Genomic DNA, 16,015 nt, shown 5'->3' with positions numbered 1-16,015 from the left:
ACTACACTCTAGAAAAAGCAAAAAAGTAATCTTTCAACTAATCCAAAAGAAGACAGCTACACAAACATAATTCTACCTCTAATAATAAACATAACAGGAAACAACAATCATTGCTACCTAATATCTCTCATCATCAATGGACTCATTTCCCCAATAAAAGGACATAGACCAACAGACTAGACATGTAAAGAGAACCCAACATTTTGCTGAATACAAAAAAACACACCTCAGTGACAAAGACAGACACTATCCCAGAGTAAAATGCTAGAAAATTATTTTCCAAGCAAATGGTCCCAAGAAACAAGCTGGATTAGCCATTCTAATATCAAATAAAATTGACTTTCAACCAAAAGTGATCAAAAGAGATAGGGAATGACACTTTATTCTCCTCAAAGGAAAAAGCCACCAAGATAAAATCTCAATTCTGAATATCTATGCTCTAAATGCAAGGGCACTCACATTCATAAAAGAAACTTTACTAAAGCTCAAAGCACTTATTGTACTAAGCACAATAATAGTGGGAGACTTCAGTACCCCTCTTTTATCAATAGAAAGGTCATGGAAATAGAAACTAAACAAAAACACAGTGAAACTAACAGAAGTTATGAACCAGATGGATCTAACAGATATCTATAGAATATTTTATCCTAAAACAAAAGAATATACTTTATTCTCAGAACCTCATGCTACCTTACCAACATTGATCATATAATCAGCCACAAAACAGGCACCAACAGATATAAGAAGATTGAAATAATCCCATGCATACTATCAGATCACCAAGGACTAAGACTGGTCTTCAACAACAACAACAAAATAACAAAACAAAACAACAGAAAGTACACATACACAGTATATGATCAATGCTCTACTCAGTGATAACTTACTTGTTCAAGGAAGAAATAGAGAAATTAATATTTTTTTTAGAATTTAATGAAAATGAAGGCACAACATAGACCAAATGATTCAACACAATGAAAGAGGTACTAAGAGGAAAACCCATAGCTCTGAGTGTGTCCAAAAAGAAACTGAAGAGAACAAACACTAGCAGCTTGACAGCACACACGAAAGCTCTAGAACAAAAAAAAAAAAGAAAAAAAGAAAAAGAAAAAGAAAAAGAAAAAAGAAGAATTTAAAAAATCCGAATAAATATGCCCAAGAGGAGTAGATAGCAGGAAATATTGCAGGGCTGGAATCAGCCAAGTAGAAACAAAAAGAACTTTACAAAGAATCAAAAACCAGGAGTTGGTTCTTTGAGAAAATCAACAAAATAGATAATCCCTTAGCCAGACTAACTGGAGGACACAGAGATACTAATCAAATTAACAAAATTAGAAAGGAAAAGGGAGACATAACAATAGAAACTGAAGAAATTGAAAAAAATCATCAGACCCTACTACAAAACCTATATTCAACAGAACTGAAAAATCTGGATGAAATGGACAATTTTTCTGGACATATATCAGGTACCAAAGTTAAATCAGAAACAGATAAACGATCTAAACTGGACCATAAGTTGTAAAGAAATATAAGCAGTCATCAAAAGTCTCCTAACCAAAAAAAAAAAAAAAAAGCCCAGGGCCAGATGGGTTTAGTGCAGAATTCTTTCAAACCTTCATAGAGGACCTAATACCAATACTCCCTAAATTATTCCACAAAATAGAATCATGTAGATTGTCCTGAAGCTGTTTGTATTTTAATGTTAATTCCACTTTCCCAAGAAGGCCTGCCCAGTCATGTACTCAAGAGTTGACATCACCTGAACCTTCCCATTTTAATTAGTAAATTAAAGGAAAGCCAGTGACTGGGCGGGGTGAGGGAGGTGGAGAGAAGAGAGACCTCAGAGGTCAGAGGACTAGAAGAGGTTGTGGCAAGATGGAGGTTCCCAAGGATCAGGTAGACCCAGGTGAGATTGATTGGTGTTAAATAGCTATAAACATTAAGGATTTTATAGGTATAGTATCTCATATAAAAGGACAGTTTTTATCTTTGTCTATTTGATGCAATCCTATTGTGTAGAGGGATTGTGGATTGAGAGTTGAATATATAAACCTGTATGAAAAAATATCAGGCTGTAGAGTGGTATTTATGTGGGATTTTAGGGTACAGAAACACCCTGGGACAGAGGAAGAGAACAGGTGGTAGTAAACCACCAAGGAAAGGGAGTTGTGTGAACAGAGTGAGATTCTGGTGGCAGCTCAGACTGGATGCATACAGCTCTGTATCAGGGTTGGGCCTAAGAAGTAAGACCTCAGGGCTGATAAAGAGATAACCATTCATATTTTTAATATTCACTACAACAGAAATAGAAGAAACACTAGCCAATTCCTTCTATGAAGCCACAATTACACTTACACTTAAACCATACAAAGACCCAACAATGAAAGAGAACTTCAGAACAATTTTGTTTATAAATATAGATGCAAGAATATTCAATAAAATAACTGCAAACAGAATCCAAGAACACATTAAAATGATCATCCATCATGATCAAGTAAGCTTCATCCTAGGGATGCAGGGATAGTTCAATATACAGAAATTCATCAACACAATTAACTATATAAATAAACTCAAAGTAAAAATCATATGATCATTTCATTAGATGCTGAGAAAGCATTTGACAAAATTCAACAACACTTCAGGACAAAAGTCTTGGAAAGATCAAAAATTCAAGGCCCATACCTAAACACAATAAAAGCAATATACAGCAAACTAGTAGTCAACATCAAACTAAATGAGGAGAAACTTGGAGCAATCCAACTAAAATCATGGACTAGACAAGGACACCCACTCTCTCCCTACCTATTCAATATACTGCTCAAAGTACTAGCCAGAGTAATTAGATAAGAAAATGAGGTCAAAGGGATACTAATTGGAAAAAAAGAAGCCAAAATATCACTGTTTGCAGATGATATGATAGTATACTTACATGACCTCAAAAATTCCACCAGGGAACATGTACAGCTGATAAACAACGTCAGCAAAATGGCTGGATAAAAAAGTAACTCAAACAAATTATTAATCTTCCTCTACTCAAAGGATAAACAGGCTGAGAAAGAAATTAGCACACTTCATGACAGTCACAAATAATATAAAATACAGGCAAGTGAAAGGTCTGTATGACAGAAACTTCAAGTCTGTGAAGAAAGAAATTAAAGAATATCACAGAAGATGGAAAGGTCTTCCACATTCATGGATTGGCAGGATTAATATAGTAAAAATAGCCATCTTGCCAAGAGCAATCTAGAGGTTTACTTTAATCCCCATCAAATTTCCAACTCAATTCTTCATAGAGTTAGAAAGAGGAATTTGCACATTCATTTGGAATAACCAAAAACCCAGCATAATGAAAACTATATTCATCTAAAAAAGATTGTGAATCATGATCCCCAACCTCAAGGTATATTACATATCAATTTTGGTAAAAACTGCATGGTATTGGTACAGAGACATGCAGGTAGATCAATGAAATAGAACTGAAGATGCAGAAATGAACTTGCACAACCATGGTCACTTGATCTTTGACAAAGGAGCTAAATCCAAACAGTGGGAAAAAACGTTAGCATCTTCAGGAAATGATGTTAGTCTAACTGGCAGTCAGCATGAAGAAGAATGCAAATTGATCCATTATCATCAACATGTACAAAGCTCAAGTCCAAGTGGATCAAGGACCTCTATTAAAAAAAAGATACACTCAAACTAATGGAAGCGAAAGTGTCAAAGACCGTTGAATACATAGCACTGGGGAAAATTTCTTGAATAGAACACCAATGGCTTATGCTCTAAGTTTAAAATTGATAAATGGGACCTCATAAAATTACAAAGCCTCTGTAAGGCAAAGGACACTCTCAATAGGACAAAATGGGATTCAAAAGATTGGGAAAAGATCTTTACCAATCTTACATCTGACAGAGGGCTAATATACAATATATACACAGAACTCAAGATGTTAGACTCCAGAGAATCAAACAACGCTGTTAAAATAGGGTACAGAGCTAAACAAAGAATTCTTACCTGAGGAGTATAGAATGACTGAGAAGCACCTAAAGAAATGTTCAACATCTTTAGTCACCAGGGAAATGCAAATCAAAACAACATTGAGATTCCACCTCATACTTGTCAGAATGACCAAGATCAAAACACAAGGCGACAGGAGATGCTGGTGAGGATGTGGAGGAAGAGGAATACTTCTCGATTTTTGATGGGATTGAAAACTGGTACAACCACTTTGGAAATCAGTCTGGAGGTTGCTCAGAAAATTGGACATAGTACTCCCTGAGGACCCACCTATACAAATCCAGGGCATATAGCCAAAAGATGCACCAACATATATCAAAGACATGCATGCCCCACTATGTTCATAGTAGTCTTATTTATAATAGCCAGAAGCTGGAAAGAACCCAGATGTCCTTTAACAGAAGAATGGGTACAGAAAATGAGGTACATTTACATAATGGAATACTACTTAGTTATTAAAGCAATGAATTCATGAAATTCTTAGGCAAATGCATGGAACTAGAAAATATCCTGAGTGAGGTAACCCAACCCCAAAATCACATATGGTATCCACTCACTGATAAGTGAATATTAGCCCAAATAATCAGATAACCCCATAATCAATTCACAGACCACATGAAGCTCAAGAAGAAAGAAGCCCAAAGTGTAGATTCTTCAGTCCTTCTCAAATGGGGGAATAAAAATATCCACAGGAGGAAATATGGAGACAAACTGCCCCACATGAACATCCAGCTTATATGCAGCCACCAAACCCAGACAATATTGCTGATACTGAGAAATACATGCTGACAGGAGCCTGATATAGCTGTCTTCTGGGAGGCTCTGCCAGATAATGACAAATACAGAGGCAGATGCTCATAGTCTACCATAGAACTGAGAGCCAGGTCCCCAGTGGAGGAGTTAAGAAAGGATTGAAGGAGTTGAAGAGGTATGCAACCCTATAAGAACAACAATCTCATCCAATCAGAGTTCTCAGGGACTAATCCCCTACCCAAAGAGTAGAAATAGATAGACCCATGGCTCCAGTTGCATATGTAGCAGAGGATGGCCTTGTTAGTCATCAATGGGAAGAGAAGCCCTTGGTTCTGCAAAGGGCCCATGCCCCAGTGTAGGAGAATGTCAGGCGTGGAGGCAGTAGGTAGTGGGTGCACCCCCATAGAAGCAGGGGGAGGGGTGATCAGATAGGGGTTTTCTGGAGGAGTAACTGGGAAAGGAGATAACATTTGAAATCTGAATAAAATATATCCAATAAAAAAGACTGGGGAGTGGTCACCACAGCATGAGGAATTGTATTAGAGGGTGGCAGTATTAGGAAGTTTGAAGATAACATGTTTAAGCTTTAATGAAGTGTAATTTTTGCATGTATCTCTGAGGAATTTTTTTCATAGTATATTAAGAGGGGAGAGGCTAGCTGGTATGGGAGAAATTTATTCAATGGGCTAACGTCCTGGAATGAAGAAAATGAAGAAAGAAAGCTGCTAACTAACCTCCCACAGTCATATCTCTGTTATGCTTTCTGATTCCCAAGCTATTCTCACTACCAGATTCCTTATATCATCTCAATCCATAAGCCAAAAGTAAACCTATTTTTTTAAAAGCTACATCTTCTTCACTATTATGTTATAGTGTTAAGAAGAGTAACTAAAAGATGACCTACAACCTAAAGGTTTCACCATCTGCTAACTGTGCCATGGAAAAAAAGAACATATCTGGGCTGGGTAGGCATGGGGCATTTCAGTTTACATCAGAATATATAAGATGTTTTAAAAAGGAAATAGAGGATGTGGTTTAGTAGACACAAACCAACTTCTTATTCTTCCAGTCATCAACTTGAACTGTTTTTTTCTTTAGAAAGGAGATGGAGTTTGAATGATGTATGTTGGAGCATCATACTGATCATCTCCAAGTAAGAGTGTTTATGCATTCCACCCAAGACAATGTTAATGGACAGGAAAGGATGATTTAGCAGCGCATAACACAATTGAAGGCAATGATAGAAGAAAAATTGTCTAATCTCATTGAATTGAAATTGCTCAGTGAATACATAGAACAATAACTGGCTTCTTGGCTGGGGAACATGAGGGACAAATAAATTGGGATGCTTTTTAGATTTCTGACATAGGATGTGTTTCTACTGGCAAAACCATGGTGCAGTTGGAATGTGTGGCACGGCGTGGTAATAGGTTAGTAAATGAGGATTTTCAGACCCTTGATGAAGAGGACTGTCTAATCACCACACAGTCTCCAGTCTTTGTCAAAACATTGTTTTCACTTGAGGTGAGGAAACTGGAAACAAGGATGGGGATTTGATGCCTCTTGGTCGGTAAACAGTGTGTGTTATGATGTATTAGACATTGATTATCTAGAGCAAGTACCAGGATGAACTAATCTGTGGTCAAAGTGAAGAGAACCAAGAATGATTTGTTCAAGCAGATATCTTACACTTCTCCCAGAGTGGGTAAGAAACCTTAACAGTTCCTTCTCTTGTCCTTTTTCATGTGAACATGAATGTGTATATAGAATGTATATGCGACCCAAAGTTAACATACTAGGTCTTCCTTAGTCACTTTCTACCTTATTATTTGATCAGGGTCTCTCAATTGAACCCAGAGCTCAGCCCCCACCATGTGACTAGTCTAGTTAGCTATTTTGCTATTGGGATTCCTTGTAACCTTTTTTCATGTGTTGCAATTATAGGTGGGTCACCATGATTACCTAACATTTACTTAGGTTCAAGGGATCCAACTTCCCCCCCCACCTCAGGCTTGATGTTCAAACATGAAGAGGTTTAAAACTGCAGAACCATCCCCCAAGAATCTTCTTACTGCTTAAGGGCTGGCTATCCCTTTACTTTGGTATCTCCTTACACAAAGGATTATAAGCCTCAGTAGTCACAAGTTTCTTACATGAACAACCCATCTTCCCAAACAACTTTTTCAGAATTACAGAAATATAGAATGCATGCATGGCTTCCAGTTCAGTGCACCGAAAACACCATCTCTTTAGAAAACATGTGGGGGTCTCACGGAAGTCACAACTATGTTATTGGAGACAGTCTGAATATTATTTAAGGCTTCTGTCTAAATTTGTCTTAACCAAAAAAAAAAAAAAAAAAAAAAAAAAAAAGAAATACAATCAGGTTTTCTTATAAGGGTCTGACAAAATGTAGCTTAGGCTTCACGTGCCTCATGTTTATTCGTGACATGTCAGCTAGGGAGAAAGCATTCTTAGATATTATGTAAATGAATGCGTGTGGTCATTTTTATAGTAAAACTATATTTATAAACTCAGAAATTTGAATTTCATATAATTTTCATGTGCCATGAAATATTCTTCACTTTACTTTATTCCAACTTCTTAATTTTTTCTTTTTCCTTTTTATTTCCAAAAGAAACAAAACATTTGATACCTCACCGTTTTTGTGAAATGTGGCAGCCTCAATTTTGATGTGCAGCTGTTGACTGCCATCTTGTCTTTATAACTGGTTCATTTATTCCTTTACATATAAAGTTGGAGAGGGTTTATATTAATGTCACTTCCCATTGACAATGAATTTAGCAATGAGAAAATTAAGCAACTTTCTTGGGGACAAAACACCTTTCTAGATGCTGCAGGTAAGACTGCTAGGAAGTGATCACACTTTTAGATAGCTTTTTCTCCAACACTGCCCTGTAGCTACCAATCCAGTCACAGCAAACCCAAACACAGATATATCATTTCTTCTACCCTTCTGGAAACACAGAAATCAATAGAACTAATCACACAGGTATGTACCTAGAGGAAAACAAAATGGGACTTCTGCCATTAAACATAAAGATAGCCCTCTAGGACACAAGCTGATATAAAGCTCAGATGGATGAGGCAGGTCCCTGCTGACAGGCATGTGCATCCCAAGACATAAGCTATCTGAAATGGCCTCAACCCAGAGGCTCTAAAAATAGCCTTTACATAGTTCAGCTTTTCTGGTCCACAGAAAGATCTGAACCATCATTCCCAGGCCAAATCTTGTTCCTGATGCAGGGCAAATATGGCACAAGTTTCAGTGCCTGTTCCCATGGAAGAATGTTCTTTAGAGATCTGGATGCCCATTGAGCACAAGTATGACTTCTCCATCTAGATGGAAAGATGTCATTATATTTGGTACAGACTAATGAATAATGACCCAGTCATCTGGGGCTATTGCAAAAATATTGTAGTTTAGGTAATTTAAAAATAACAAAAGTTTATTGCAAACAGGTCTATGGACCCAAAGGCTAAGAGAAAGGCATCAACAGATTTACTACCTGGTGAAGAATCCAGTATCGAAGACAATATTTTTTGGCATCATAGTATCACAGAAGTAGCATAGCCAACCTTTTATAATGATATATAGGAAGGAAATTTTAAAAAAAGAATCTCTACCTGGACATTCTTCGAGGCTGATTAGCTGATTAGATTGTTAATGATTGTGGAGAGGTTAGGATTTTGCAGGTTTATAGCCAAACAACACTTTATCTTCATCTGTATTTAACCTTCTAAATAGCTATTTCTTATCAACCTCTGTGTCAGACCTAACATATTGTGATGAACACATTAAAAACCCTTGGTATTTAATAACTTACTATCTTCTATCTTCCAAATATAAAGAGATTATCTGAGTTCATCAACAGATTTCCTGTTTTGCTATAACCTAACTTGTTGATCAGTGTACTTATCTTGATTTGTGACTTTGTTCTGTTATTACAAAGACATCATGAAACTGTTTCCATGTCGAAACATGGAATTTTTTAATTGAACAAATTTATTTAAAATAACAAAGATAAATGTACAGATTTTAAAAGCATTTTGCATAACAGTATATGAATACATTTTTGACAGTACTTGATTATTTTACAGGTTTGATAATGTGCCTTAAAATCTTACAAATTACAATGAGCATAAAGTACATGTAAAACAAGATATAACCTGGAAATAGTCAAAGTTTTCTTGGTGTGTAAAGATTAAGCACAATGATTTTTTTTTTTTTTTGGCCTTTGTTTTTCTTGAACTTCATGTAGTCTGTAAGTTATTTCTGGGGTGTTCAGAGCTTTCTGGGGTTAGTATCCAATTGTCAGTGACTGCATATTTTTTCACTTTTGTGACTGGGTTACCTCACTCAGGATGGTATTCTCTAGATGCATCGATTTTTCTTAAGAATTTCAAAAACTCATTGTTACTGATAGATGACTAGTACTCCATTTTGCAAATATATCAGAATTTTTGTATCCATTCATCTACTGAAGGACACCTGGGTTCTTTCCAGCTTCTGGCTATTATAAATAGGACTGCTATGAACATTGTGGTGCATGTGTCTTTGTTGTATGTTGGAGCTTCTCTGGGGTATATGCCCAGAAGTGGAATAACTGGGTCGTCAGGTAGTACCATGTACAATTTTTTGAGGAATAGCCAGACTGATTTATAGAGTGGTTGTACCAGTTTACAACCCCACCAACAATGGAGAAGTGTTCCTCTTTCTCCGCATCTTTGCCAGGATCTGCTGTCATCTGAATTTTTGATCTTAGCCATTCTGACTGGTGTGAGGTGGGATCTCAGGGATGTTTTGATTTGCCTTTCCATGATGACTAAGGATGTCGAGCACTTCCTTAGATGCTTCTCTGTCATTTGATATTCCGCAATTGGGAACGTTTATTTAGCTTTGTAACCCATTTTTTAATAGGGTTGTTTGATTCTCTGGTGTCTAGCTTCTTAAGTTCTTTGCATAACTTGGATATTCAGCCTCTATCTGATGTGTGGTTGGTAAAGATCTTTTCTCAATCTGTTGGTTGCCATTTTGTTTTCTTGACAGTGTCCTTAGCCTTACAGAAACTTTGCAATTTCATTAAATCCCATTTGTCAATCTTTGACCTTAGAGCACAAGCCATTGGTGTTCTGTGCAGGAAATTTTTTTCCTGTGCCTATGTGTTCTAAGGTTTTCCCTACTTTCTCTTCTAATAGTTTCAGTGTACCTGGTTTAATGTGAAGATCTTTGATCCACTTGAACTTGAGCTTTGTACAAGGAGATAAGAAAGGGTCCATTTCCGTTCTTCTGCATGTTGAGTGCCAGTTGGACCAATACCATTTGTTGAAGAGGATGTCCTTTTTCCATTGAATGTTTGTAGCTCCTTTGACAAAAATCAAGTGACCATATATGTGAGGACTCATTTCTGGATCTTCTATTCTATTCCACTTTAGATCCATGTGCCTATTTCTATACCAGTGCCATGCAGTTTTTTACACAATTGCGTCATAATATATCTTCAGGTCAGGGATGGTGATTACTGCAGATCTTTTCTTGTTGTTGAGGATGGATTTTACTATTCTAGGTCTTTTGTTATTCCAGATGAAATTGTACATTGCTCTTTCTAACTCTATGAAGAATTAGGTTGGAATTTTGATGGAGATTGAATTGAATCTGTAGATTGCTTTTGGTAAGATGGCCATTTTTATAATGTTGATCCTTCCTTTTGTTCTAGCTTTCAACTGTGCTGTCAAGTTGCTGGGGTATGCTCTCTTCAGTTTCTTTTCCGAAGCACTCAGAGCTATGAGTTTTCCTCTCAGTGCTACTTTCATTGCATCCCATAGGTTTGGGTATGTTGTATTTTCATTTTCATTAAATTCTAGAAAATCATTTATTTCTTCCTTTATTTCTTCTTTGACCATGGTATCCTTTAACAGAGTATTGTTTAGTTTTCCTGTGTCTATGGGTTTTTGTTGTGTTTGTTGTCATTAAAGACAAGCCTTAGACCATGGTGATCTGAAAGGATGCATGGGAGTATTTCAATCTTCTTATATCTATTGAGGCTTGTTCTATGATAGATTATATGGTCAATTTTGGAGAAGGTGCTGTGAGGTGCTGAGAAGAAGGTGTATTCTTTGGTTTAGGATGAAATTTTTTGTAGATGTCTATTAATTCCCATTGGTTCATAACCTCTGCTAGTTTCACTGCGTCCTTGTTCAGTTTCTGTTTCCATGATCTGTCCATTGATCAGTGTGGGGTGTTGAGGTCTCCCACTATTATTGTGTGGGGTGCAATGTATTTTTGAGCTTTAGTAGGGTTTCTTTTATGAATATGGGTGCTCTTGTGTTTGGAGCATATATGTTAAGGATTGAGAGTTCCTCCTGACAAATTTTCCCTGTAATGAGTAAAAAGTGTCCTTCCTTGTCTTTTTTGATAACTTTTGGTTGAAAATCTACTTTATTCGATATTAGAATGGCCACTCCAGCTTTCTTCTTGGGGCCATTGGCTTGGAAGGTTTTTTTCCAACCTTTTACTCTGAAATAGTGTCTGTCTTTGTCTCTGAGATGAGTTTCTTGTATGAAGCAAAATGCTGGATTTTGTTTATGTATCCAGTCTGATAGCCTATGTCTTTTTATTGGGGAATTGAGTCCATTTATGTTAATAGATATTAAGAAATAATGGTTGCCGTTTCCTGCTATTTTTGTTTTTAGAGGTAGAATTGTGCCTGTGTGTCTTTCTTCTGTTGGTTTCCTTGCTTAGGTATTTTCTTGCTTTAACTAGGATGTAGTTTCCCTCCTTGTATTGGGTTTTCCACGTATAATTCGTTGTAGTGCTGGATTTGTGGTCAGATATTGTGTAAATTTAGTTTTGTCCTGGAATATCTTCAACTCTCCATCTATGTTGATTGATAGTTTTGCTGGGTATAGCAGCTTGGGCTAACACTTGTGTTCTCTTAGAGTCTGCATGATATCTCTCCAGGATCTTCTAGCTTTCATAGTCTCTGTTGAGAAGTTGGGTGTGATTCTGATTGGTCTCCCTTTATATATTACATGACCTTTTTCCCTTACTGCTTTTAGTATTCTTTTTTTGCTTTGGGCACTTAGAGTTTTGACTATTATGTGTCGGGAGGATTTTCTTTTCTGGTCCACTCTATTTGGAGGTCTGTAGGCTTCTTTTATGCTCATGGTCATCTCATTCTTAAGGGTAGGGAAGTTTTTTTCTATGATTTTTTGAAGATATTTACTGTACCTCTTAGTTGATATTCTTTGTCCTCTTCTATTCCTATTATCCTTAGGTTTGGTTTTTTCATTGTGTCCTGGATCTCCTGGACATTTTGGGTTAGGAGCTTTTTGGTTTTTGCATCTTCTCTGACTGTTTTGTCTATGTTTTCAATGTTGTCTTTGGCTCCTGAGATTCTCTCTTCCATCTCTTGTAGTCTGTTGGAGATCCTTGCATCTGTGACTCCTGATTTCTTTTTTAGGTTTTCTACCTCCAGGGTTGTCTCTTTTAGTGTTTATTGTTTCCATTTCCATTTTAAATTCCTTCTTCAATTCCTTCATCTCTTTGGTTCTGTTTTCCTATAGTTCTTTGATTTCTTTGAGTGTTTTTCTTGTTTCCTCTTTAAAAGCTTCTAGTTCTTTATGCTTTTCCTCCCGTTCTTGTTTAAGGATCTCTATCATCATCTTGTGGTATGACTTCAGGTCTGAGTCTTCTTTTTCTGGAGTGTTTGGCATTCTGCTGTTTGCTGTGATGGGAGTGCTGGGTTCTGGCTTTACCAGGTTGTCTTGGTTTCCATTGGGTAAGTTCTTTCACTTTCCTATTGCCATCTTGTTGTCAGTGATTGTTTCCCATCTCCCATGTACCTTGCCTGTGTCCCTGGATCTCTGCTGTTCCTTGTGGCAGATGTCCTGCACATTTGGTCCACACACACATGCCCTCTGGGTGGAAACTGATTTCCTACAGCAGAGGTCCTGCTTTCCTGAACCAATGGTGGGGGTGCTCAGCCCAGACCTCTCTGCTCCCGGGCTACTGGAAGAACAGTTTCACCAGGGCTGCATCCCTGGATCTTTGCTGTTCTTGATGGCATTTGGCCTGAGGTTCCCGAAACATGGAATTTGAGGAGATGTAAATCTGTGTTCTTATGACATGATTACTCATATTTGGCTTCAGAATGTAATACCTATTATTATTTTAGAGATGAGAGTTGTGGGTTTGCATTTATACATGTAATGGTATCAATCACTTTCCTGAAGCCTCCTTTCTCATGATATAATTCCTTCTCCAAAAGCCTTACCTCCTAAAGCTATCACAGTAGTTATTAGACTGCAAAATATGAATTTGAATTGGAGATGAACACAAACATCCAGAAAATGGCAAATACCAACTGTTACATGTCTGACAGAATGTTCCTAGTACATGGAGGGTTTTTTTTCCTTTGATCATAGTAAGACTTGGATATTTGCTCACTCAAAAAATGACCACCAATCTTTTTCTATCTCTCTGTTTTCTTACCCATAACCTAATTCTTCCAAGGTCAGGTAACCATCCATGGTGTCTTTGTGAAGTAGAAACCAAGTTTGAAAAAGACTTTTTCTAAAGATCTCCAAAATCTTTAATACTTTTCCCCAAATGCAGTGTGCCTTTTGTTCTGAGTGAGCACACATGATTGGAGATCTCTTCTTCAGTTTAAAGTGTCACTTTATAATAGACAAATGTCATATCATCACAACTCTTTTTCCTTTAACACCACCTTATGAATGGCTTTATCTTTGTAACATATTTTACTTTACCTAAATAAATTCTAGAGATTTATTTTGTCATTCAGTTCTGGAGAAAGTACACCTCAGTGGGCCTTAATGCAGATATTTGACCAGTATTTGAATAGTTATATAATGTGCTTTCTGATTCCCAACTAAAAATATCATTTAACAAACTGTGTCTGCAATAAAATTAAGCTAATAAACAAATCATATCTTGGCTTTGACCTAATTATACTTTTGTTTCAGTTGATGATGTCAAAATGAATCACTCAGGCAAGTATGAAAAAAATCAGTGAATTTTATGTTTGTGTATCCATGAAATTATACATGTAAAATTACTCATAATGTTATGCTATATTTAGCTCTCATATTTTAGTCTCCTTGATTACAGAAAAAAAATCAATGTGTCAGTAATTTGAGAAGGAAATGAAATGCAACCTTTGGATATAGTAATGGAGATATAAGGATCATTAAAAGGATCATGAACCTGTTTCTTTGTTTCTTTTATTACCAGTTAGTATAACTGACATTTTTATAACATAAATTTCTAGGCTCATGATTCTGTACTGCATAGGCCCACAGGAAACTCTTGCTCTGACAGATAAGGCGTAAGAACCATGTATCAGCCTCTGTGGAAGAGAAGAATGAGATACAGATGAATGCAGATGCCACCTACCTGACCAGGTCGATGACCCGCTCTCTTGGCGCGGCACTGACTGGTTCATCATTAATCATTACAATCTGATCCCCTGGGATTAGCTTGCCTTCTGAGGGGCCACCTGGGAACAGATGCCAGGAAAACACACAAGTGAGATTTTTTTTTTTTTGTCCACCCACCTAAAATCCCTCCTCTCATCATGAGCAAATTATGATTTCAGCAAAATCAGAACCATATAACACCAGAATGTTCTTTGGGACCATCTGAGGACCAAGTTGCACTCTGACTTGTCTCTTTGTGTGATTCTTGAGGCAGGAATAGAAGAGACTCAAGGTGTCTTCACGTGTACTCTTCTGCAACAACCCAGGCATGGCTGGATTTGAACAAAATTGCATGTATTTGTTCATTTCAAGTATGAACAAATGTGAAACCACTCAACCATAGAGGCTTAGAAAAGACATCTTATAAAGTTTGGCTGTGTCTTAAATACTTTTGGGACAGGTTAAATGAAGTGGAGGCAAATTCTGTAGTAAGGATGCTAACTGGAATTGAAAATAGTTTCATCACAAACATTTAAAAGATTGCTTAAGAGATTAAATGAAGGGACCACTGAGCTTGAGAGATGGCTTATTGGTCCAGAACAGTGGCTGCTCTTCATTGAACCCTGGTTAAAACCTCAGCAGCCTGTAACTTCAGTCCTGGGGGAATCCAATAATTTCTTCTGACCTCCTCCAAGAGCACCAGAGACACAAGTAGTACATAGACAGACATGCAGGAAAACACACATACACATATAATAATAAATAAAATAAAGTCAATGATGGAAGGAGACCTAGCTGCGATTCAAGTTTTTAACGATGAATTTGTTCCGATGTCAATAACAAAGGGGTGTGGTTGGTCAAATCCATAAGTTTAAGTGTGCTTGGGTGTTTGTGTCTATGCTTCCAGGCCCTGATATAGCATGGCTACTGGCAGTGTCTGCTGTTGACATTTGGTCAAATTGTTTGTGATCCATATAACAGCCCAGGCCAGATGTGATGGCCTGACAGCTCTGAATGTCATAGGACATTTCACTTTTCAGCTGGATTCCTAAGGAGAAAATAACAAACTGATGTTTCTTGGACAGTTATGATGCCCACTGCTGTGAGAAGGATCTTTCATTTGGTAACCTTATTGAATATTACAATGAGTCCTTGCACCAAATGAGAGAACTGAGCTCAGCAGCAAAAGAATAAGCATGAAGTACAAATATATCAGGATGCACTGCAAGTTCAGAAGGCCTGACTTCTCTTTTGACCTTCCTCTTTCTAAGCAAGACTTAAAGCCACATTTGTATAAAATGCACAACTGTTTTTAAAATTTAAAAAAAACTAAACAATTACTCAGGTTATTCAACTATTTGAATCATTCTCCCATGTATGGCTAGGTGCAGTTACCTTCCAAATACTGACATGGTGCTATGTGGTACTATATAATTTTCACCCTATTTCCAGAGAGGTAGCACTGGGCAATAGGTGTAGTTAGAATACCATCTTCTAAATAAGTTCACTACATCATTGTTTAGCAATTGGAATGAATATTTTATGACCAGAACAAGAATTTCAGACTCCTTTGATTATTTTCCAGACACTCCAACACTGGGCAGATGTGCCACTCAAACTGTACCATCAATTTGTATTTCCGAGGAGTGAGAAAATAGGGGACTTTAAAACACACTTATATAAGTAATAGAAAACATTCATTTTGTAGCTCTAGGCACCAAGAATTTGTGTTTGCACACAAGGAATTCAGAAAGAGCACTTGAGAAACCTATTTCAACCACCC

General features: G+C 37.0%; 1 protein-coding gene across 3 annotated transcripts in view; it reads right to left on the bottom strand.

Annotated features, from left to right (window-relative positions):
• FRMPD4 (FERM and PDZ domain containing 4) overlaps window positions 1-16,015 on the bottom strand; it is a gene marked incomplete at both ends in the record, with an annotated part of 949,207 nt that overhangs the window by 122,308 nt on the left and 810,884 nt on the right. For all 3 annotated transcript variants that reach the window (XM_080909714.1, XM_080909715.1, XM_080909716.1), the window contains one exon: window positions 14,210-14,312. In XM_080909714.1, coding sequence (XP_080765840.1) covers window positions 14,210-14,312 — 103 coding nt within the window. The remainder of the gene's footprint in view (window positions 1-14,209; window positions 14,313-16,015) is intronic.

This window comes from Micromys minutus (assembly GCF_963924665.1).
Source record: "Micromys minutus genome assembly, chromosome: X".
In the NCBI taxonomy this organism is placed as follows: Eukaryota; Metazoa; Chordata; class Mammalia; order Rodentia; family Muridae; genus Micromys; species Micromys minutus.
This window is presented reverse-complemented; position numbering and strand designations above follow the sequence as displayed.